Here is a 25,175-nt window from a genome sequence, read left to right as displayed (position 1 = left end):
AAAAATTCAAAAACAGGAAAAGTTAAATAATATATTGGTTAGGGATGCATTTAGTTAGTAAAACTATAAAAAAAACACACACAAATCAATGATTATCACCAATTTGAGGATAGTGGTTACATCTGATGGGGGTGGGGAGAGAGCTAGCAGGGACATGTCATCAGGGAGGGTTCCTCAGAGGGTTTTAAGATACTAGAAATCAATGTTCTATTTTTTTAACTTAGGTGGTGAGTACACAGATATTCATTCCTTAAAATTATTCTTGATATTACATTAATATTTTATATATTTATTTGTGTATATTTTATCATTTTAAAGTAGAAAAAAATCAGTGCCTAGAACTGAACACACAACTCTAGCTAATCAATCTTACTAAGAGACAATCAACTCCTTCATTTTGAGTACTTTGACTTTGTTTTGTGAACCCAGGTATACATTTATACTGCTAAATTTTCTATTATTTGATTTGGCCATTCTTTTCACTTGTCCTCCCAGCCATCCAAGCTCTCACCAGAACCAGATCATCTTCTTTGATAATGGTCATCTTCCAGATACTGACATTTCTGAGCCAGCCAGGCTTGAGGTCCAAATCACAGCTGGCAGATGTGACAACTCTTCTGAAAGCCCATCTTAAAGCAGATTCCTTAACATGCTCACAACCTGTTTATCCTGAGGTTATCTGTTTATAGCTCAGCCTAACAAAGGCAATGCCTCACATGAGGTTATGTTGATAAGATGATGAGAGCATATTCTCACTCAAGAAGAATACTATTTCCTGAAGGGATAAAACCCCAACAGGGAAAACCCCTGTAGTTCTCATAGGTAGGGCTGGTCTGCTACCCAAGCTGATAACATAGTTCCGTCCAGAGGAGGAAGGCTGAATGCACTTATTTATTCCTGGAAGCTCTGTGGGTAGGTGTGCATCTTTCATATCTTAAAGACTCACAGAACTTGAGCTGGGAAGAGGTCCCAACCCTGAAGAACCTTTCTAGAATCCAGGCTGCTGAATTTTTCCTGCTGCCTAGAGAGGTTCCAAACCACCTCTTGAGAATGGCAAACTGGTTGCTTAACCATTGGCTCTCAGTTTTGGTTCTGGTAAGTGATGTTTAACTGCCTATTAATTAATCTTAACAAAGTAAGGAGACATTCTGTTTGCTCATATTTGTAAAGCTATTTGAAAGGGAAAGATTACATGCCAATATTGGGCTCATTGAGGCCAGTTATCAGTTAGAATTCCAACTCTATGCTTTATCTACTCTTCTGTGTACAATATATTCACCACTTTAGAGAAGGGAAAAAAATCCAACTCTAGAAATTGATTGGTAAAGAGACAATAATGTGTTCTTAAGCCACAAGTATTTGAAATTTCAACCTGTTTTCATTTCCTGTCTTCTCTTTTTCTCTTCCATCTCACTTTTAACTAGAATGCCATGGAGCATTCTATTATCTCCATCCTTCCTATAGTGCTTACATCAAAATTTCATAAGGCTCTGGCTGGGTAGCTCAATTGTTTAGAGTGCCGTCCCAATACACCAAGATTGTGGGTTCAATCTCTGGTCAGGGCACATATAAGAAGCAACCACTACATGAATAAATAAGTGAAATAAATAACATATATATATATATATATATATATATATATATATATATATATCCTCTCCTTTCTCTCTCTAAAAGCAATAAAAGAGATTTCATAAAATCATTGAACATTTGAGTTAGAGCTGATCTTAGAGGCTTATAGATAATCAGCACAGCACTGTCTATTAGAAATATAATGCGAGCCACATATGTGATTTTTTAAATTTTCTAACACTTACATTAAAAAAGAAAAAGGTGAATTTAATTTAATTTCTAGCAATATATTTGTTAAATCCAATATATCAAAAAGATTATCCTTTCAACATGTAACCAATATTGAAAATATTAATACAATAATTTATATTCTGGTATTTTTACTAAGTCTTTGAAATATGTTGTGTATTTTACACTTACAGCACATCTCAAACAGGACTGGTCGTATTTCAAGTGATTAGTAGCCTCATGTGGGGGTAGAGACTATGGCATTGCATAGTGCATATATATTATATCAACTCCTTGATTTTACAAGGGAAAATGAGACCCAGAATTGACTGCAGAATCATTATGCAACCCCATTCCCCAGTGTTCAGGCCAGAACCTTCACACACACACACACACACACACACACACACGCACACGCCTTTCCTGACTCATTCTTTCGTTTCTGAGTCACCTCTGAGCCTCGGATTCCCTGTGTCCTTTCTCACATACCTGGATCTTCATGTCATTGTTCCTTCTAGGGTTCTCTCTTTCCTCTTGTTTTTTTCGTTGGGTCTCTCAGGACTGCCAGGTGCTCCAGGGGAAAAGGTGTGGAGAGCAATCACGTTCCCCTGGAGAGTTATTTCTTTTCCATTCATAGCAGAGGAAATGATAGTCACCATGGGAAATGGAATTCTTTACTCTCAGATGTCACTGTATTTCATCATTCACCTTACCTACAATTTTTTTTTATTGGGCCTCTCTGTCCCTCTCAGATCCTGAAATATTTCTGCTCCCTCTAAATTAGTTTATCTCCTCTATCTTCTGAATCTTGAGATATCTGTGGCTTTCATCATCTTTTTCTTTAGGGTCAAAGAGTCTCTGGAAGACACTCATCTCTGGAAAGGGTCTCTAAGCAAAGGATGCAGGAAGAAATTAATTGGTAAAGACAGTCTGATAACCATGCAACTCTTGTAGCCAACATTTATTGAACTCTTACTATGCACCAATCATTGCATTGATTACTTCACATGAATTATTTCATGTAAGACTCACAGCAGTGCTGTGAGGTAAATATTGTTATTATTCTCATTTTACAGGTGAAGAAACAGAGGTTCAGAGAAGTTAATCACATTTCTGTCTAAGATTACAGAGATAAAAAAAAAAAGTAGTGGAGCTAGAATTTGAGCCCACGGAGTTTGACTCCAATATCATCCATTAAATCACTATTCTGCTAGAGGTGTGTGAGCGGTCCAGATCTAGTGAATCTGAATGGGCAATGTCTGAGACTAAAGGCCCTTTACTCTGGGCTGAGATGGTTCTGATCCATCCTGGGGCTAGGGATATATACTAGTATTGCAGGCATTCTAGTGCCAGGAGTCCTGATCAATTACAAATTAGCACCTCCAAGCTTTGGCTAGAGTCCAATTGATAGATCTCCAAGGCAGTGGGCAGTGGGTTCCAAATTTCCCCCTTTGCCAATGCAGAGACAGACCTTGGGATAGACAAAAGCAGTCTTAAGAGCTCAAATGAGTCCAAAGCAATGATATGTTAATTTAAAAAGAGACTCACAATCTAAAAACAGGAAAATGTGTGTCAGGGTGTAATTAAAGAGGCCAGCCCATCTGGAATGGTTTAATCCTTTTCAGATGAGTATTGTTACAGCTGTTAAATTTATTCTTTGTTTCTTTAGAAATTCACTATTCACTGATTGCACTCTTTTAGGTAATATTTTAAATGCTCTACTTCAGGAGTTGGCAAATGTTTTCTGTAAAGGTCTGGGTAGCACACATTTTAGATTTTGCAGGTCTCTGTCACAACTACTCAACTTGTTCGCTGTTATCACGAAAGCAGCCACAAACAATATAGAGATAAGTAGGTGTGGCTAAATTCTAATACCACTTTATTTATAGACACCGAAATTTGAATTTCATATAATTTTCATACAATAAAATACCATTCTTCTTTTGATGTTTTTTCAACTACTGGTATTTAAAAATGTGAAAACAAAAAATATAAAAACCTTTCTTAGCTTGTAGACTATACAAAACAGATGGTGAGCCAGATGGATCTTGGTTTGCTGAGCCTGCTCATTAGTGTCTAATGCATGTTTCAAAGTTCTAACTCACTCTGAAAGTAAGTTAGATACTAGCAAGACTGTATTCATTTAAAATGTAAACAGACTATCTTGGCTGATGTGGCTCAGTTGGTTGAGTGTCCTCCCATGCACCAAGAGGTCACTGTTTTGATTCCAGGTCTGGGTTCCAGGCTCAATCCCCAGTAGGGGGCATGCAGGAGGCAGCTGAATGATGTTTCTCTATCATCTGTTTCTCTCTCCCTTCTTCTCTCTCTCTAAAATCAGTAAAAATGTATTTAAAAATGAAATTAAAATATTTAAACACAAAATAGCCAAAGGATGACACTATTTCCTACCCCCTATCTCCTGCTGCCCATACCCAAATTTCACTTTATTCTTTGCTTTTTTTTCTTCCTCTAGGTTATTTGGTTGGGGCTGAATGTTTTCTTGTTTGTGCATGCCTTCCTGTCATATGAGAAGGGGGACAAGTACTACTACACAAGAGAAATCCTGGGGGTGAGTATCATAGTTGTAATGAGGAAACTAGGCATTTTTCTTATCTCTGACCCTGGCTCCTTTGAGACCCAATTTCCTGATTTCCTCTAGGGCTAGGGTTGCCAGAAAAATTACAGGATGCCCAGTTAAATTTGAATTCCAGAAAAATAACAAATATTTTTTTGTATAAGTATTCAAAATATTTCATAGGTATACAGTAAGTCCTCACTTAATATCATCATCAATTGGTTCTACAACTTCAAGCAAAACAATGTTACCATAGGCTAATTGGTATAAACAAGTGTTAAGTTCCTATGGCAGCTCATCAACATTATAACTAAACTAGAGGCCTGGTGCACAAAATTCCTGCATGAGTAGGGTCCCTAGGCCTGGCCAGCGATGGGGCCCAATCAGGTTCCCCCACCTCCCTGTCTCTTCCTTTCCTCGCTCCCTCACTGCTCCGCGTCACCGCCATGTTCCGCGCCGCCCCCTGGTGGTCAGCGCACATCATAGCGAGCTATCGAACTTACTGTTGAACTCCAGAGGGGACACTTCGCATATTAGCCATATATATATGGGTCCCCTAGGCTTAGCCTGCCATCAGGGCCATGTCCACCACCCTGCAACGCCTCACAAGCTCCGTGGATGCTGTCAGCACCCCGCAACGCTCTCAGCTCATGCCCTTCCCCCACGTACTGCCTCCTCCTGCTGCCGCATGCACCCCCCCCCCCCCCCCGCTTCTCCCCCTGCTGTGGGAGCACCTCCGATCGCCACCTGGGGACCTGCGCCACGCTCCCCGCCCCCTCCCACCTGCCGCCTGCCTTGCTGCACCCTCTTGGCTGCGAGGCACCCACCCCCAGCCCCGCGCGAGCCCCGCCCGCAAGAGGTGCTCCATGAATCTCCTGGTGATTAGTTGTTTGGTCATGATGCCGTTACAGTATCATGACCACAGGCCTTTTATGATATAGATAGATGCCTTTATTCTAGGATCTGCTGTACTAAAAAAATTATAGGTTTCTCCCACAATCTGAAAGTAGAGCATTCCTATGAAATCTTTTACAAGTCAAAATGGCATAAATCAAAGAAGCAATTACCATTAATTTATATGGAAAACTTTTTGAGCCTTTCTAGACCCTCAAAATAACCTACCAAATCATACCAAATATGCTTAATTACATTCTGGTTTTATGCTAAGTGTAACACTCTTATGAACTCTGATATTTTAGGACACACCTTGCTAACAGATGCACCTAATGAATCAGGATCAAGCATAGGTGCTCACAGGCGCAGTTTAAAGCTATGGGGGCTTGGTGCTGAGGTAGCTCTTGGGAAGGGGTTTAGCGAGGCCACCCACTGCTCAGGGTGCACACTTGCCTCTATAAGAGCTGACTGCAAAACAAATGCTGAACACTATTTTCTCTTTTAACCTTTTTTTTTTTTTTAATCAAAACAATCCTCTTTGGGTTGTTTTTGTTTGTTTTTTGTTTTTCGGTTAGCAGAAAAGGTACTAATGTAGATCTTTTGCGAAAGCTAAGTGGCAAAATGTGAACTTTCGGAAATCAGGGTGATACCTTGTTCCTTTTTTAAATCTGATGTTGAAATTTATCCGGGTGTTCTGTATTTTTGTTCACTAAATCTAACAGCCCTATCTGGGGCACATTCCCCAGACCCATTAATGAAAACAAACAATAAACTAGTAGGCAGTGGTTTTCAAACTGGTTTCCACAGAAATAGGTGCTCCTACAGGGTGTGAGGGGAAGGCTCCTGCCTCTGCCCCTACTTCAACCAAAGCAGCTTTATCTGTTTTATGGACTCCTGTTTATGATTTTAAGAGTCTGGTTAAAAATAAATAAACAAAACTACCGCTGTGGATGATCACACAGAAAAAATAACTTCCATCAAACAGGGATACTAAGAGAGGTGTGTGGGGTTGAGTGGGGCTGCAGAAGTCAAGGCCTTCATAAAGGTGGGGTCAGGTCAGAGTAACAGGATGGAGGAGGCTGGGGAAGTGGCAGATTAAGAATAGAAGATGTAGCCGAAACCGGTCTGATTCAGTGGATAGAGCGTCGGCCTGCGGACTGAAAGGTCCCGGGTTCGATTCCGGTCAGGGGCTAGTACCTTGGTTGCGGGCACATCCCCTGTGGGGGGTGTGCAGGAGGCAGCTGGTCGATGTTTCTCTCTCATCGATGTTTCTAGCTCTCTATCCCTCTCTCTTCCTCTCTGTAAAAAATCAATAAAATATATTTTAAAAAAAAGAATAGAAGATGTAGTACATCTGTACAAGAGAATACTACTCAGCCATAAGGTGAAGTATTGCCATTTGTAACAACATGGATGGATCTTGACAGTATTATGGTAAGTGAAATAAATCAGACAGAAAAGGACAAATGCTATGTGGTTTCACTCATATGTGGTATATAAAACAACAAACAAAACAAAACAAAAGCCCTAACTGGTTTGGCTCAGTGGATAGAGCGTTGGCCTGTGGACTACTGAAGGGTCCTGGGTTCGATTCTGTTCAAGGGCCCCTGCCTGGGTTGCAGGTTCAGTCCCCAGTAGGGGGCATGCAGAAAACAGCTGATCAATGATTCTCATCATTGATGTTTCTATCTCTATCTCCCTCTCTGAAATCAATAAAAAAATATTTTTAAAAAAACCCACAAAGAAACAAAGAAATAACCCCACAAATCCATAGATACAGACAACAGAATGGTGGTTACCAGCGGGAAAGGGGAGTGGGGGAGGATGGAAGATGAAGTGGGTAAAGGGGGTCAAATACATGATGACAGAAGACTGACTTCAGGTGGTGAGCACACAAAAGAGTATCCAGTTGTCATATTATAAAGTTGTACACTTGAAAGGGGGTGGGTAGTGCGCATTGGTGTGGAAGTTTTCAGGGGAAAGCATGAAGGTGAGAATGGCTCTCTCACAGGCTCATCAATCTGACCACTACCTGATTAGAGAAGGAAATGTGACTGCTACTTATGGTCTGTTATTCAATAATAACAGGTGAGGGGGTTGGTTAAATCACTTTCATCTTAACAGTGCCTTTTTCTTTGTTTTTAATCCTCACCTGAGGATATGTTTTTAATTGATTTTAGAGAGAGAGAGGAAGGGGGAGAGAGAGAAAGAGAGAGAGAGAGAGAGAGAGAGAGAGAGAGAGAGAGAGAATGAGAGAATGAGAGAGAGAGAGAAATAGACTTGAGAGAGAAACATCAATCGGTTGCCTCCCGTATGCACCCTGACTGGGTGGGGATCAAACCCACAATCTGTGCCCTGACTGGGAATCAAACTGGAGGCCCTTCAGTGCAAGGGAAGATGCTTCAATCACTGGAGCCACACTCGCCAGGGCTTGACATTGCCTTTTCCACTAGCTTTTCACAAAGACCCACCCAATGTACACGTTTAAAGATAGTTTATCCTTTAAAAAAATCCTTCTTTTCTCTCCATAATCAAAGGATCCATGTTGAGATCACAATTAATTTGAATGTTCTGTTCACGGTTTCTTTTACCCTGCTGTTTTCCATTTTAAATGTTGGTTCTTGATCCTTCTTTGGAAACTATAACTCCAAAGGAAGTGTTAATTTGTTTTAAAAATAGCTTTTTATTAAGAGAATGATGCAATAAATGTGACTAGTTATTAAGAGCTGAATTGCTTTATGATCAAAAAGTCAGCAACAGAAAAATGAATCATGATGATTTCCTGTGGGTATTTCATTTTTAAAGGTCCTCTCTATTAAAAAATCAATTCTAAATAATGCTTCATGAGATCAAATGACAGAAAAGTGTATAAATGTGAAAATTACCCTTCCATTGCATTCCCCAAATATAACCATTTATTAATAATTTGGTGTGTGTGTAGTGTGCATAAATACACTGAGATGTTCACAAATGCATCAGACATATGGGTTTTGTTTTGTTTTTGAGGAAGATTGCTCTTTTTGGTATACCATTCTATGAGTTTTGATAAACACATAAGTAGGACACATCATTAAAAAATTTTTTTTAACCAAAAAAGGATCACGTTGTAGTTATTGGCTGGAAATTTCTTCCCACACTTAGTGTATCGCAGATATCTTTCCATGCCGCTATGTGACAGGTGAAGTGCTGGAAGCAGTTTATACCAGCTTGCAGTAGCCAGTTGTGTACATCTCTTACCCAGCATTCAGTGGCGTTTAATGACATCAAGTTGGTATTTTGAAATCTGCCATAGTGGGAGTATTTACACCATGGCAAATGCTGGAAATAAAGACCCTTGTCTCCCCCGAAGGCTGATTATTAAAAACAATTACTACACCTATAGCACTGCATATAGCTCTCATCCTTTTAAGAACCATAACACTCCATGGCATTGATGTGCCATAATTTATTTAATCATTCCATAGGATATTTCTTAAACTTGTGCTCCCTCTAGGAAAATGCAGAGTTATTTGATTCAGTATGAAGTAGAGCAAATACGTAGCAGAGGAAGGAGTTTAAATCCATAGTCAATGAGGCATTAAAGGCAGCAGCAGTTTAATTAGAATATCGGTTAGTGTTGATGATGAAAAGTGAACATAATTTGGGATATTTCGGTGTGCTGCAATGGGAAAAAAGATTTGTTCTAGCCCTGGCTTGTGTGGTTCAGTGGTTGGAGTGTCAGCCCACGCACCAAAAGGTCGTGGGTTCGATTTCCAGTCAAGGGCATGTACCTGGGTCGCAGGTTCGATTCTCAGCCCTGGGGGGTGCGGGGGGAGTGGGGAAAGAGACATTTGGTAGGCAACCAATCAATGTGTCTCTCTCTCTCTTTTTAAATATATTTAATTGATTTTTTACAGAGAGGAAGAGAGAGAGGTATAGAGAGTTAGAAACATCGATGAGAGAGAAACATCGATCAGCTGCCTCCTGCACACTCCCCACTGGGGATGTGCCCACAACCAAGGTACATGCCCTTGACCGGAATCGAACCTGGGACCCTTCAGTCCGCAGGCTGACGCTCTATCCACTGAGCCAAACTGGTCAGGGCAATGTGTCTCTCTTGCACCAATGTTTCTCTCTCTCTCTCTCTCCCCCTCCCTTCCACTCTAAAAATCAATGGAAAAAATATCCTCAGGTGAGGATTAACAACAACATCAAAGCGATTTATTCTAAAAAGGATTCATCCTATACAAATGGCCCTCACAAAATATGGAGCTTTGAAATTGAAGTCCTGTATTTTTAATTCACTTGCCAATTTTAGCCTTAAGAAACCTCTGTGATTTAAATAAGCAAGATGTGGGAACCAATGTGGAAATGTAGGATCTTTGAGATGAGCAGAGAAAATTTACTTAGAAGTGGAACAAACTGTTTCTATCAAAAACAGTCAGAATGTGATTCAGCTGAGGGAGAAACACAGGTCATATGAAGGAGCCAGAAATGGAAAAGAGTAGGGCAGCTCTTGTTCATTGCACTGCCTGACATTGTAAACTATTATGGATGTGAGGGAGATCTTGTCTGGCTTATTAAACACATGTAGCATTACTCGAGGTTTAGGTTGTATGGAAAAATAGCTTTTGAGCCAAAAAGATTACTAAAAAAAAAAAAAAAAAAGGCTGGGAAATTGTTAACTCTAACCCATATTCTTCCTTTTAGTAAGTCATTGACAGGCACACATGTAATGACAGCCAGTCAGCTGAACTGCAACAGTAATTGCCTGGCTGCTCTGAGATGGTCATACTCCATAGCCTGCAGTTTCAAGTACATGGAACCGACTCAAAAACCAGTTGTACAGAGTTGAGATAAATTGGATTTAGCTACCATGGAGTTGAGCATACTCTTTCCAGTATATACCTAATCAAGCCTGTTTCTGGGCTAAATACTTCTTTGAAGAACTGATTCCTTGTCTCCTTTTCTAGCAGCTTCTACTGCTGGATCAGATTGATCTTGATGTCTGTTGCCTGGTCACCCAAGGAAATCAGTTTGAAATTCTATTCTAAGAAGTTGTCCCTTCTCAAATCTCTACCTAAGTTTAACATTTTTGCTTTAAGAGATTCACTAGTTTTGCCTAGGCTTTATTCAATTATTAAAGACATTTTAATATAAGAGGTTATATTTTAATTGTTTTATTATATGAATACTAGGGGCCCAGTGCACGAATTCACGCACCTTGAAAGGAACTGTGGGCCGCAAGGCTGCAGTGGGCACAGGGGCGGGTCTTGGCCCATCCTCTGTGCCACCGCCCAGCCCCTCCCGCCACAACCCCTGGTCCCCTGTCTGCCAGCTGCCCAGCTCCCACTGCCACCATCGTTCCCATGTGCTAATGACACCGGCCCCACTTGCACCCGCTGACAACGCAGAGCTGGCGTTGGCACTGGGTGTGAGCAGCAGCTCTGGCACTGGCAGCGGGTGTGAGCAGGGCTGTCACTGGCAGTGGGTATGAGAGACGGACCCTGATCACCCCTCAGGAGCAGGGGGAGGTGGAGAAGCCCTGAAGGGTGATTGGGGCTGGCACCAGGTGCCAGCAGCAGGTGCGAGCGGTGGCTCTGGCACTGACAACAGGTGTGAGTGCCGGGCGGGATGGCAGTGCACAGGAGCAAAGAATTTTCAGTAACCACCAGATGACAGCGACCGGTGCCCCGCCTTGGTCTGGCGCCCCCGCTCGCCTCCACCATCCCCGTACGGCCGATACCTGCCATGTTTCGTGCTCTGCCGCCTGCTGCCAACGCCTGGCGTGTTCCGTGCGCGCCCTCCTGGTGGTCAGCACACGTCATAGTGACCGGTTGTTTGGTTGTTCAGTTGTTCCACTATTCGGTCTATTTGCATATTAGGGTTTAATATATTTTATTGATTTTTTTACAGAGAGGAAGGGAGAAGGATAGAGAGTTAGAAACATCGATGAGAGAGAAACATTGATCAGCTGCCTCCTGCACACTCCCCACTGGGGATGTGCCCGCAACCAAGGTACATGCCCTTGACCGGAATCGAACCTGGGACCTTTCAGTCCGCAGGCCGACGCTCTATCCACTGAGCCAAACCGGTTTCGGCTATATTAGGGTTTTATATATATAGATTACATGATTATAATTGTTACATTAGAAAATACAGAAAAGAGAAAAAACAGTCACCATCTTCAATTATATCTCTAAATCAGTGGTTCTCAACCTTTCTAACACCACGACCCTTTAATACAGCTCCTCATGTTGTGGTGACCCCCAATCATAAAATTATTTTCGTTGCTACTTCATAACTGTAATTTTGCTACTGTTAATGAATCGTAATGTAAATATCTGTGTTTTCCGGTGGTCTTAGGCGACCCTGCTAGCGGTTCTCAACCTGTGGGTCAAGACCATCGGAAAACACAGATATTTACATTATGATTCATTAACAGTAGCAAAATTACAGTTATGAAGTAGCAACGAAAATAATTTTATGGTTGGGGGTCACCACAACATGAGGAACTGTATTAAAGGGTCGCGGCATTAAAAAGGTTGAGAACCACTGCTCTAAATGTATAAGCTTTATTTAAAATGAAATAAGAGTGTATATGATCCTCAAGATTGTTTTGCAAATGAAAACAACAAAATAATAATAGAGTGCATTAAGCAATATACTAGTTGCAAAGTATTACATCCATAGAATGTGTTTGTTAACATGGAATCATTAAATCCTGTTATCTTTCATATTGATAAATGTACAGTCAAACATTTCCAAATCACTGTCACAGAAATTTCTCAATTCAATATTAAGTTCAGCAAATTGTCGGTCATTTGCAAACAGAGAGCCTGGCCTGATTGTCCTAGCTACTGAGAAAGAGGGGAGGAAGCTGCAGCCTGCCCATTTCCAGGTCTCAGACAAATGGACTGGACTCATACTTCCCTAATAAATTCTGAGATGAAGCAGCTGATGGTATCTTCTTTCCTCTGCTCTAGTCGGCATTGGCCTGGGCCAGAGCTTCTGCTCGCTGCCTGAATTTTAACAGCATGCTGATCCTGTTTCCCATGTGTCGGAATCTGCTGTCCTTCCTGAGGGGCACCTGCTCAGTGAGTCCCAACCACTCATAGGTCAACTTTTACATTAAAGAAGGTGACTTAGAACACTGAAATGGGGCAAACAAGTGAATTAGGGTAAAGTGTCAAAGAACAATAGTTTTTTTTTCTGAATAGCAGTACATCTTGTATTTCCTTTAGGGCATTCTTCTGAACATCAGTTTATAAAGTATTTCAATTAAACTAAATCTATAGGGAAAAAAGCAAACACATCACAGGGTTTTTAGGGAAAGAAATGAGAAATAGGATGGGAAATGACTATAGTGTAAAATGTAACTTTCTCTTAATTTTCACAACCACTCTGAAGTATGCATCATTTATGATTTATAAATAAAGACTTACAGATAAAAAAAAAAGACCCTGGACTCCTTAGTCTGACAGCCAACACCCAGGCCCTAGGAATGGAAGCCAGAGGTCTCCTTTGGTAGCCAAGGGGATAGACAAGGGTGGGTGAGTATTAGCATCTCTGTGTAAGACATGTTGATTATGGGTTGGTGAATTTCATAAAGCTGCCTGGGAGAAATCTGACCTCCATCACTTTATATTTGTAGTTTTGCAGGCGTACTCTGAGAAAGCAACTGGATCACAACCTCACCTTCCATAAACTGGTGGCATATATGATCTGCCTACACACAGGTAACTGAGGCAAACCAAGAAACTATAGGCTTCCGGGCATTCAGAGTTAAGTCTCCTACATCCATGCATATACTAGTAGTCATTCAAAAAATATGTATATTACACCCGGCATTATTTGCCAGGCACTGTTTTAGGCCTATTTTCATGGAACTCACATTCTATTCTTTTGGGAATAGAGGGAGTATGAATAAAAGGTCTTGGGTCTCTCTATAATAAAGGTTTATTGGGCACCTTTTGTGGACTTGGCATTCTGCTAGACACTATATACAGTATTCTCCTTTTCTAGTGGGGTATGCCTGCCATGATGCTCCTGGGACACTTCTCACAATCCTTTTCATCTTTCCATTTAGCTATTCACATCATTGCACACCTGTTTAACTTTGAACGATACGGCAGAAGCCGACAGGCCACAGATGGATCCCTTGCTTCTGTTCTCTCCAGCCTATCTCATCAAGAAAAAGAGGGGGATTCTTGGCTAAATCCCATGCAGTCCGCAAACATGGTGAGTTGACTCAATGGCAAAGCATCTGGGCTTTGGTCACAAACAGGAAAAGCATGGTATCCTTGGTGGATATTGTGTCAGGCTGACATTTCTCCTTTCATAGACAGTGATATATATGACACTCACCAGCATTCCTGGTTTCACTGGAGTGATCATCACAATAGTTCTGGTTCTCATGGTGACTTCATCTATGGAGTTTATCCGGAGGAGTTATTTTGAGGTCTTCTGGTATACACATCATATTTTTATCATTTACTTCATCGGCTTAGGAATTCACGGCATTGGGTAAGGTCCTCAGACTCCTTTCTCATGCTCTAGCCCTGACCTTGCATAATTCATTGCCTAAACTGTCCTTCTTCATCTATTTCAGTGGGATTGTCCGGGGTCAAACAGAAGAAAGCATAAAGGAGAGTCATCCTCATAGATGTGCAGAGTTTTTCGAGAAGTGGGATGATCATGATTTCCCTTGCAAGAGTCCCCAATTTGAAGGGAACTCCGCTGAGGTAAAAATCCTATGGACAAGGATAGACTCTTGTTAGGAGCTGTTATTTGTATTGTTATTATTACCATTATTAGTTCAACCAATATATCCACAAAATTCCTACTATCAAGGAACTCCAATATCGCTGGCAACAGACTAGGGGATTAGCATTAGCAGAGCACCCTGAAGAGGAATGACTAATGGTTAGTGCATGTTGTGAAACCCTCTCCAAAGGCAATAATGATAGCCCATGTTATGAATAGTGTTTACCATGGGCCAGGTTTGCTGTGTAATATGGATGATTCCATTTATGCATAGCAATAACATATGAAGTAAGTACTTCTTCTGTCTCCATTTTGAGACAAAAGGACTAGGATTCATGGAGATGAAGTAAACTGTAAAGCTCTCACAGTAAGTAACCAGTGGAGCTGAAATTCAAGTCCAGGCATTTCGGACTCCAAAGATTGTGTTCTTAACAACTATACTGTCCCAAAACTTAGCTGTAAAATCCCAGTCAATGTTTTTTGGGGGCAGGAAAAAGCATTATTTTTTTTAAAGCTTTATTGAAATACTAGAAGCCTGGTGTACAAATTTGTGCATGGGTGGGGTCCAGCTGGCCCACCCTGATGGGGGCCCATTGGCCGGGCCAGCAGGGTGGAGGGCGGTGGACAGTTGGCCGACTGGACACACCCCTGATCAGGGTGGGGGGGGCCAATTGGGGGAGGGCAGCCAGGGGGAGGGGCTGCAGGCAGTTGATCGGCTGGCCCTGCCCCCGATCAGGGTATTGGGGACTGATTGGGGGCTGGTGGGGGGGGAGGCGCGATCGGCGCCCAGATCAGGCTGGTTGGCTGCTGCAGTGTGTGTCATAGCCACCGGTCATTCTGGTAATTCCGCCATTCCGGTTGCTGGGCTTTTATATATATACTAGGGACCCATTGCAGGAATATTCCTGCAAGACTTCTGGTGGGCTTCCCTCCCACCATGGCCACCTCTCCCGCCCCCCACAACTCTCCTGCTGTGGCGGGTGGGGCAGGGCGGGGTGGGCGGGATGGGCGGGGTGCCCCCCACCCACCCAACCCAGCCTGTGGCCACCTCTGCTTCCGCAGCAGCGCAGAGGACACAGCCGCTGCCGCTGCATGCCTTGCCCCGCACTCCCGACCCTCTGCACCCACTGACGCAGCTGCCTCTGTGGCCACGTGCTGCCACTGCTTCTGAGCATCCCGACCCGCCGCGCACGCTGCCGCCGCCTCCTCAGCCGCATGCGCTGTAGCTGCGAGCCCCATTCCACCCACCTGCCCCGCCCCGCCTGCCACTCCCCGCCCACCGCCTCCGCTGTGCGCCCCGCCCACCGCCACTGCTGCCGCCGCCACCGCTGTGGCTGCGCGCATGCCGTTGTGCACACTGCACGCCACCGCCTCCGAGGCCGCTGCAGCTGCACACACCACCCGCCACGCCCCGCCCACTGCCACCACCGCCTCAGAGGCTACCATGGCCGTGTGCTCCACAGCTGCGCCGCCACCTGCCTACGCAGCCGCCTTGCTTTCTGCTTTCTTCACTCCTCCCTCCCTCAGCATATGCAAATTAACCGCCATCTTGTTCGCTCTGATTGGCAGTGGGCATAGCAAAGGTACGGTCAATTTGCATATTACTCTTTTATTAGTGTAGATAGATAATTGACAAATAAAATTATATATATTCAAAGTGTACAATGTGGATGAATGTTATACATATACTTGGTGAAATGATTACCGCAATGAGGTTAATTAACACATCCATCACTTCACATAGTTACAATTATTTTGTGGTGAGAATGCTTAAGATCTACTCTCAGTAAATTTCAAGTACACTATACAGTATTATTAACTATAGTCACCATAATGTACATTAGATCCCCAGAACTTATTCATTTTATAACTAAAGGTTTGTATCCTTTGACCAACATTCCCCATTCCAGACCCCTCACTCCCACCACTAGACCCTGGTTAACCACTTTCCTACTCTCTTTCTATGAGTTCAACATTTTAAAAAAAGCATTCTTAAGGTTGGATTTCATTAGTGTTATAAGAATATGCTTAGAAATTATTGTTAGATGCTGATGATCAAGAAATTGGGTTCCAGGGAACTCAAGGTGTGCCTCAGTGTAATTATGTGGATATTATAGCTTACTTTGGTTTGCTCATAAAATATCTTAGATTGAAAAAATAAATGGAAGGGAAAGGTTAATTTGTGATGCCTCAAAGTGCTCTGAGGATGATTAAAGCTTTTAAATCAGATGCAGAATGAAGAGCAATAGCTCAGTCCTCATCTAGAAAGGGAAAAATACCTAAAGAAATTCCCTAAAGTTGGCATTTAAAATCAATGTGAAAAAGATAAAAGTGTTCAATATATTTTTAGATTAATAGGATAGTCATCTAGGGTGAAAAAGCTGTATCTTAATTCCACACTTTACATTAAAATATGGATCAAGGATGCATGGATCAATAATGTAAATGTTAAAAAAAGAAATCATAAAGCACCCTAAAGCCACATGGAAAATTTTTTTCTAATACTGGAATATTAATAAAGATATTCTCTGAATAAGATTTACAAAAAGCTCAAAGCCAGAAAAGGAAACATAATAAATTTGAAATTTATTATCCTTTATATATACTATAATAGAGGCCCAGCGCGCAATTGAAATTGCACGAGGAGGTGCCCTGCCTCCTGTGAGGAGGCACCCCATGGGCCGCCATGGGAGTCAGGCCTGACTGGTGTTGCGGGCGGCCAGGACCTGCGTCTGACTTCTGTCCCAGGCCCCCCCAGCCCCCCTGCCTGTATCCACTCTGGGGCTGCCTGAACCAGTGCGGCAGCTTGGCCAGCCCCAGGCTCCCCCTGGGCCCCTGCCTGTGTCTGCTCCAGGCCACTGGAGCTGCTGCACCGGCTTGGGCAGGCCCCCCGTCTCTGTCTCCATCTCTGCTCTGGGCCTCACCTGCGTGCGCAACCTCCTCCTGTCCTGTCGTGACCCGTTATGGTGTCCTGGCCTAATTTGCATATTACCTCTTTATATATATAGATATAGATATAGATATAGATATAGATATATATATAGATATAGATATAGATATAGATATAGATATATACACACACATAATTTTCTGTAGCCAAAAAAACCCATCATAAATAATAAAGACAGGTAACAAAGTACTAAGTAGGAAAAGTATTTACAACTTACAGACCATAAACTAATTTCCTAATTAATAAATGACTCCTACAAATTAATGAGAAAAAGCCTAACAACCTGATAAAAAAAAGATATAGAAGATAGAAGAAATGACGATATATGTTAATCTTAAATATATTAAATTATGGTAAATGTTTTTTCATAGTGGAAGAAATGAATTATACTAAGATACTTTTTTTTAAACAAACAGATCAGCAAAGACATAAAAGTCTGCTCATATGCTGTGTTAGCAATGCTCCCACACACTGCTGGTGAGCGTGTGCACCTATACAACTGTTTGTAAGGGTGATTTGGCAATATTTATCAAATTTTAAAATTCTACTTCCAGGAGTTTTTTTCTAAAAATATACTTGCATATGTGTTAACATGTATTAGGTTATTCATTGTAGCAGTGCTGGATAGAACAAAATACTGGAAATAAATGCCCATCAATAGAGGACTAGTTAAATCATGGGACTTTCCTATAATTATGGGAGTTTTCAGCAGCCATTAAAGAGAAAGAAGCAGCTCTATAGGTACTAATATGGAGCAGTCTCTAAGATGTTAAATGAACCCTGGATGCTGTATATATCCAGGTTGCGGGTATATACAGGTTGCCCAAGATGCGGGTTTGATCCCCAGTGCATACCGGAGGTAACTCATAGATGTTTCTGTCTCACATTGATGTTTCTCTCTCTCCCCCTCTCGCTTCCTTTCTTTCTAAAATCAAATACACACACGCACTCTCTCTCTCTCTCTCTCTCTCTCTCTCTCTCTCTCTCTCTCTCACACACACACACACACACACACACACACAACAAACACACACACTCAGGTGAGGACTGAAAAATTTAAAAAATTTAAAGATGTGAAATGAAAACAACATCAGGGCAGTGTGTATAGTCTGCTACCATTTGAATTTTAATGTAATATTATCACTTAAATGCATATTCTCCAGAAGAATTTACAAAATAATAACATTGATTGTCTGCTTCTGGAGAGCTGGGGAGCAGGGATGGAAGGGAGATTTGTACTTTTGAATTTTGTGCAGTGTACATGTTACTTACATGTATTACTTATTAAAATATTTTTAAAAGGACATCCCTGGCATATGTTAACAGCACACTTAATTTCAAAAGTCATAGGAACTTGGAAGTAACCAGAGACCTTCTGTATTATTTGATAAGAAGCCCTTAAAAACAGAAACCTATAAAGCTTGATCAGCCACTTACTAGTTAAGGCAGTTAATCCCTGGTTTCACATTGCACATCAACATCTATCTTTTCCCCATATATTACCTGAGATAAGATATATTTGGCCTATTTGTAGGGATACTTAAAACTCAAGTGTTGCTTGATTGGTTACATAATACCCCAAGGGAAAGAATACCAGTTTTGCTATCTATTTGAATATACCAGTTTGTTTCTTCCATAAACATTAAAAAAATACTCTCTTCACATTCTCCCCATTTAAAAATTATAAAAAGAAGTCATGTTTATTGTAGAAAGTTCGGAAAAATGTAAAAACGTATTTACAGAAAAATAAAAATTTCATAGAGTTCTACCACTTAGATGTAATAATTTTTTCCCTTCATCTATATCATTGGAGGTTTTCCTCTGTTGTCAAATATTCTTTTGAAACACCGGTTTTTAAAAAGTTGTACAGTATACCATTTTTTTTCTAGATGGTCATTTTTAATGACCTTGAAGGCTTTATGCTTATTGAAATAAGTTAGACAAAGGTAAATACCATGTGATCTCACTTATATGTGGAACCTAATTTAAAAAAAAACCTGAGCTCATAGATACAGAGAAGAAATTGAAGGTTGCCAGACGCAGGGGATGAACGGTGGGCAAAATGTGTGAAAGTGGTTAGCAGGTACAAACTTCCAGTTAGAAATAAATAAGTCCTGGGAATGTAATGTACAGCATGGTAACTAAAGTTAATAATACTGTATTGCATGTTTCCAAGTTGCTAATAGAGCAGATCTTAAAAGTCCTCATCATAAAAAAACCACACACAACTTTTGTAACTATGTAAGGTGATGGATGTTAACTAGACTTACTGCGATAACTGTTTTGCAATATATACAAATATAGAATCATTATGTTGTACACCTAAAAAACTAACATAATATATGTCAATGATATTTCAATACAAAGAGAAATTAAAAAGACAGTTTGGTATTGATAAAAAATCTGTATGGTATACCATTATTGTTATTTTTTTTCTTAGTAAATACTGTGGCCATCACTATACTTGAATATTATGCACACTTTAATTATTTCTTCATGCTCCATTTCCTAGAAGTGAAATTCTTGGGTAAAAGAGAAGGCATGCTTTCCAGGATGTTGAGATGTATTGCCAAATTGCTCCCTGGGAAGATGCTATTAATTTTCACCAGCTGCACATGTGAATGTGTCCATTTCTCTGCATCCCAGTTAATGGTGGGCATTATTGTTTAAAGCAGTTTTCAATTTGAGGGGCTCAAATGCTATTTAGTTTTATTATTCATTTCTCTGATTAGTTCTCAGGCCAAAAAAATTTTCCACATTGTTGATAGTCATTTCTTAATTTTTTTTTCAGTTTTTCTGAATTCAGTTGGGGATTTTTCCCAAATAAGAAGTAGCATCAAATTGTATAATGCCCCCTTTCAGGTTCACTAGCTCCATCTCTGCCCATTTTCTCCCCAGAGAGACCTAAGGAAGTTATTTACCTGAAACAGCATGAGAAACCTCATTGCACACAGTTCTGATGTATTACGCTTGAACAATTGTGCAAGAAAGGACATGACTTAGCAGTACTAGAAAATACATTTTTGGTAGCTCCTGTGGATATGGAAGCAACTTGCTACGTTTAAAACGATTTCAGGGATAAAAAGGCTGCTTTAAAAACAAACAAACATGTAGACAAGATAAAAAGTATAATACCAGCCCTGCTGGTTTTGCTCTGTGGTTAGAGCGTCGGCCCAGAGACCAAAGGGTCACGGGTTCAATTCCCGGTCAAGGGCATGTACCTTGGTGGCAGTTCCATCCCCGACCCTGGACAGGATGTGTGCGGCAACCAATTGATGTGTCTCTCATATTGATGCTTCTCTCTCTCCTCCACCTCCTCCCTCCCTTCCACTCTCTCTAAAAATCAATGGAAAAAATATCCTCTGGTGATGATTAAAAAAGAAAAAAGTATATTACCATGTTAGGTGTTTTGAGCACCTGAGAAAAGAGGTGATAGATAAGTATCAAGTTTTATACATTGTTACCAATAGTGTCAGCCACTTACTTTCCCTTTTGTGTTAGTTTTCTGTTGTTGTTGTTAAACCTCTCCAGAGGATATTTTTTTTCCATTGACTTAGAGAGAGAGAGAGAGAGAGAGAGAGAGAGAGAGAGAGAGAGAGAGAGATTGACTGGTTGCCTCCTGCATGAGCTCCAACTGGAGCCGGGGATTGAATCTGCAACCCAGGTATGTGCCCTTAATTGGGGAATCGAACCTGTGACCCTTTGGTGCATGGGGCCAACGCTCTAACCACTGAGCTTATCTGCCAGGGCAGTTTTTTTTGTTGTTGTTATTAATCCTCACCCGAAGATATTTTTCCACTGATTTTTAGAGAGAGTAGAAGGGAGGAGAGACATACAGAGAGAAACATTAATGTGAGAGAGACACACTGATTGGTTGCCTCCCACTGGAGTATGTGCCCTTGACCAGAATCAAACCCAGGATTCTTCATTCTGCAGGCCGACACTCTATTCACTGAGCCAAACTGGCTAGGGCTTGTTTTGTTCTTAATCATCTGCTTCAATTTCACATCTACCTTCTCTGTTGGTTTTTCAGATTGGGCAAGCTATCCTGGAAAACAGTCTTAGATTCTGAAAATTAAGTTACATATAAGTAGTGTCCCCCAAAATGTATACACACTTTAAGAGCTGACAATTCAATTTCCTTTTAACTGTTGAAAATGAACTGTATGTTAATAAACACTGACTTTATAAATGTATAAAAATATATACGCCTTGGGGGGACACCCTGTATTTACCATATACTAGCACTTTCTGTGCTTTTCTTTTGCTTCCTGGTGAGACCTGTAAAATTTCAGGAAGTGATCTGTTTTATGAGTAACAGATTAGCAAAAAAACTGTTGTAGTTTATTCCATTCATTTGTGTCCTCAAGGTTTGGTGAAATTAGTGGCTTAATAATGATACACAGCAGAGAACTCAATAAATATTTATTGAGTGAAGGAATGGACTGCTACACAAATAAATCCTAAAGAAGAGATTAATGTGTAACCTTATTCTGTACTCTGTTTTTTTTGAAGTCTTGGAAGTGGATCCTTGCACCAGGTGTTCTTTATATCTTTGAAAGGATCCTCCGATTTTATCGCTCCCAGCAACAGGTTATAATTACCAAGGTAAAACATATGCACTTTCATCTTCCCGATTATAGGAATAAATTGCCATGTTGTTAAACAATCTTGGGGGTAACATACTTCAGTTCCTCCAGTGCTGGACAGAACTATGGGAAGAGGGGTTTAGCAGAAATCATCAACATGGGTCTATGTCGGAGGCTGAAAACAGGCAACCTGTGCCAGATGTAGCCCACAGACATGTTTTGTTTGACCCACACACTCATTGTTTAGAAATTTGAATTAGTTGCTAACACTTAAAAATCTGGATGGAGGCTTTTACATTAAAAATTACATTTCTGGCTTCTCTTGAAGAATCAGGCAACCTCATAACGCTGTCAGTTCCATAGTATAACCATTGCCTGAACTAAGTAACTGCTATTCCCTTTAGAAAGCATTTGTGCTAACAGTTCACCACTGTCACCAGCCCTTCAGCTTTATTAATTTACTTTATCTACCCGTTCCTGTCACCATTTGAAGTTGCCTCCTTTGGTCTCTGTGCCTCATTCATAGGTTGTCATGCACCCATCCAAAGTTTTGGAATTGCAGATGATCAAGCGTGGCTTCAGCATGGAAGTGGGACAGTATATTTTTGTTAACTGCCCCTCAATCTCCTACCTGGAGTGGCATCCCTTTACTCTGACCTCTGCTCCGGAGGAAGACTTCTTCTCCATTCATATCCGAGCAGCAGGGGACTGGACAGAAAATCTCATAAAGGCTTTTGAACAACAGCACTCACCAATTCCCAGGTAGGTCCTAGAGAGCTGCAGAGACCCAGACCAGGATGCAGACAGGCAAATATGAGAATACAATTCCTCATTGAACCTTATGTTTGTTACAATAGAAAATAATAATAATAATAATGAAACAAAACAGGCTGAAATCAGCCATGGGAGCTGCTATGTCTCTGGGAGGGTGTTTGAGGTTGGGGGTGGAGGTGAGACTTCACTTGCCTATTGCCTTGTGTCTTCTGCCAGGATTGAGGTGGATGGTCCCTTTGGCACTGTCAGTGAGGATGTTTTTCAGTATGAAGTGGCTATGTTGATTGGAGCAGGAATTGGGGTCACCCCCTTTGCTTCCATTTTGAAGTCCATCTGGTACAAATTCCGGCATGCAGATCACAACCTCAAAACACAAACGGTACACTCCCTCATATCACCTTTCATCTGGCCTGGGCCTGACAGGTCCATTGCTTTCATGGGCTAAGCTCTTTACAATTGATGAGAGAGCACCCCTCCCTGGAGTTATGAGAGCAAGTGATCACTTCTCTCAGCCAAGGCATTTGCTTCTACAGATTGACCATAAGAATAGGGTCTTCATTTTCAATTTGGAGTTTAAAATTACCTTGAAACAAAAATGACATTGGTGGGTGGTCTTTCTCCATAAGGGAAGTTGTTAGGACTCTGGACATTTGAGCTGCCTAAGGTCTGCTGTTCTGTAGAGGTGATTTCTCAGGTCACCCTAAACTTGATCAACAAAGATACAGTATATCTACCTAATCATGTCACCACAATGCACATTGTAAAGGGCATTTAATAAGGCTATATTCTCTCTTGGTGATTCCAGATATATTTCTACTGGATCTGCAGGGAGACAGGTGCCTTTGCCTGGTTCAATGACCTATTGGCTTCCCTGGAACAGGAGATGGAGGAATTAGGCAAAGTTGGGTTTCTAAACTTCCGTCTCTTCCTCACCGGATGGGACAGCAACATTGTGAGTTCAAACACACTAATTCCCATGTTGTATGCAAGCTGAATGTCAGACAAAAGAAGCATGTGCTGATTGGAAATAATTTTTTGTGTGTCCTACCTGTTCTCACCCTCACATTCAAGTTTAAAAGTGGCTGAAGGAAGAGACAGCTATCAGGACCTTCTTTTTCTAACTTTTTATTTCTCTGACTCCAGGCTGGTCATGCAGCATTAAACTTTGACAAAGCCACAGACATCTTGACAGGTCTGAAACACAAAACTTTCTTTGGGAGACCTATGTGGGATAAAGAGTTTTCTACAATAGCTACCATCCACCCCAAGTAAGTGTATTCTCCTCCCATTAGTTGAATTTACAGATTTAGAGTTTAGGAAAGGCATTATGGTATGTTGAATACTCTTGGGAAAAGACCTCTGGGGAAGAAACTATTTGCACCATTCCTAGATTCTTGCTTAAAACTGAGGAAATTCCATCTGGGGTTTCAGCCAAATAAGGGTCATGATCTCATAATTGATGAGAATATGTTTGCTGCACCACAACCCCCCATTCAAATAGTGAGGCAAGGAGACTCAGTTCTGATTTGTATTACCAAATGAAATAGAACTGGAACAGTTCAAATGCATTGCTTTTGGCTTAGTGACCTCAAAGTAGCAAGGATTTGGGGTGTATTATCTAGTTAGCTGATGACCTGACCTCAGTCTTTCTGGAGGTGTTTAAACATGCTAGAGCATACAGGAAAACCTGGTGCCCTGAGGTCAGACATTCTGATGAGGAGATTAAGCTGTGTTAGATAAATTTCAGGAACAGTTGGCAGGTGAAGGTCAATTCATTTCCACAAATGGCTTTAATGGCAGCTATGTTTTTCATTTAAACCTTAAAACAATCCTATAAGGTGGGTACTATTTTTATCACCATTTTATAGGGTGGGGGCAAATACTGAAACACAGAGAGGTTAAGAAACTTGCCTAAAGTCAAAGTCACATAGCTGGACAAGTGTCTGAGCTGGGATTTTAACCCAGGCAGTCTGGCTCACTAGTCTAGCTAGCACTTAACTACAGGGCACTACAGCTGAACATCTTGTGAATAGAATAGGCAAGGCTGAGTACCTAGTGTGATAAGGGCTGAAAGCTCATTTGGAGCTTATAAGAAAAAGTGAGAAAACTACTATGAAGAATATGAGAAGGGTGTCAACAACTGAATTTCTATGCAGAGTTGTCAGTAGCAGAGACCTCCTCATTTCTCCATTCTAACAACATTGCAGCCTTTACTACAGTCTAGCCAACTATTCTTTTCTTGCAGGTCTGTGGTGGGAGTCTTTTTATGTGGTCCTCAGGCTTTGGAAAAGTGCCTGCGTAAATGTTGTCACCAATACTCCAGTCTGGATCCTAGGAAGGCTCAATTCTACTTCAACAAAGAAAATTTCTGACTTATAGAAATAAGGACCATAATCTGCATTTAGTCTCTCCTTTGTATCTTCAACAACTTACTTGGTCTGGGGCAGACATTTAAGGACAAGAACGTGCTTCTCAAGACTTGACTCTCTGGCATTCTTTTTTTGGTTGGATTCAGTTTTGTTTTCTGAACTTAACGACAAGTGCTGGCGAAGATGTGCAGAAAAGGGAACCCTAGTTGACTGCTGGTGGGAATGCAGACTGGTATAGCCACTATGGAAATAGTATGGAGTTTCCTCAAAAAATTAAATATGGAACTGCCATTTCACCCACTTCTGGGAATATATCCCAAGAATCCTGAATCACCAATCAGAAAGAATGCATGCACCCCTATGTTCATAAGCAGCACTATTTACAATAGCTAAGATCTGGAAACAGCCCAAGTGCTCGGTAGATGAGTGGATAAAGAAACTGTGGTACATTTACACAATGGAATACTATGCACCTATAA

The 25,175-nt window shown here is 41.2% G+C and overlaps 2 protein-coding genes across 4 annotated transcripts in view; one reads left to right on the top strand and one right to left on the bottom strand.

Moving 5' to 3' along the window:
- Positions 1–1,035: 1,035 nt before the first annotated feature.
- Positions 1,036–25,145, top strand: NOX1 (NADPH oxidase 1; the record flags this gene model as incomplete). Of its 3 annotated transcripts, XM_079765212.1 has the most annotated exons (13): positions 1,036–1,095; positions 4,274–4,369; positions 12,235–12,345; positions 12,903–12,987; positions 13,338–13,489; positions 13,593–13,774; positions 13,860–13,992; positions 21,480–21,572; positions 22,080–22,315; positions 22,544–22,706; positions 23,133–23,279; positions 23,471–23,595; positions 24,573–25,145. In XM_079765212.1, 13 exons carry the CDS (start codon positions 1,051–1,053, stop codon positions 24,697–24,699), a joined length of 1,695 nt encoding a protein of 564 aa, XP_079621338.1. In that variant the 3' UTR covers positions 24,700–25,145. The 3 variants fall into 3 exon arrangements, with proteins under 3 accessions (XP_079621338.1, XP_079621336.1, XP_079621337.1); XM_079765210.1 differs by lacking the exon at positions 12,235–12,345 and having other exon boundaries at positions 1,051–1,095; XM_079765211.1 differs by lacking the exon at positions 23,133–23,279 and having other exon boundaries at positions 1,051–1,095.
- CSTF2 (cleavage stimulation factor subunit 2) overlaps positions 22,558–25,175 on the bottom strand; it is a 36,420-nt gene continuing 33,802 nt past the window's right edge. The window contains exon 14 of the mRNA XM_079765208.1: positions 22,558–22,691. The gene's annotated coding sequence lies outside the window, so the exon portion shown is untranslated. The remainder of the gene's footprint in view (positions 22,692–25,175) is intronic.

The sequence above is a fragment of the Cnephaeus nilssonii genome (genome assembly GCF_951640355.1).
Source record: "Cnephaeus nilssonii genome assembly, chromosome: X".
NCBI lineage: Eukaryota > Metazoa > Chordata > Mammalia > Chiroptera > Vespertilionidae > Cnephaeus > Cnephaeus nilssonii.
The sequence above is the reverse complement of the archived record's forward strand: the minus strand, read 5'-3'. Positions and strand labels throughout refer to the sequence as shown.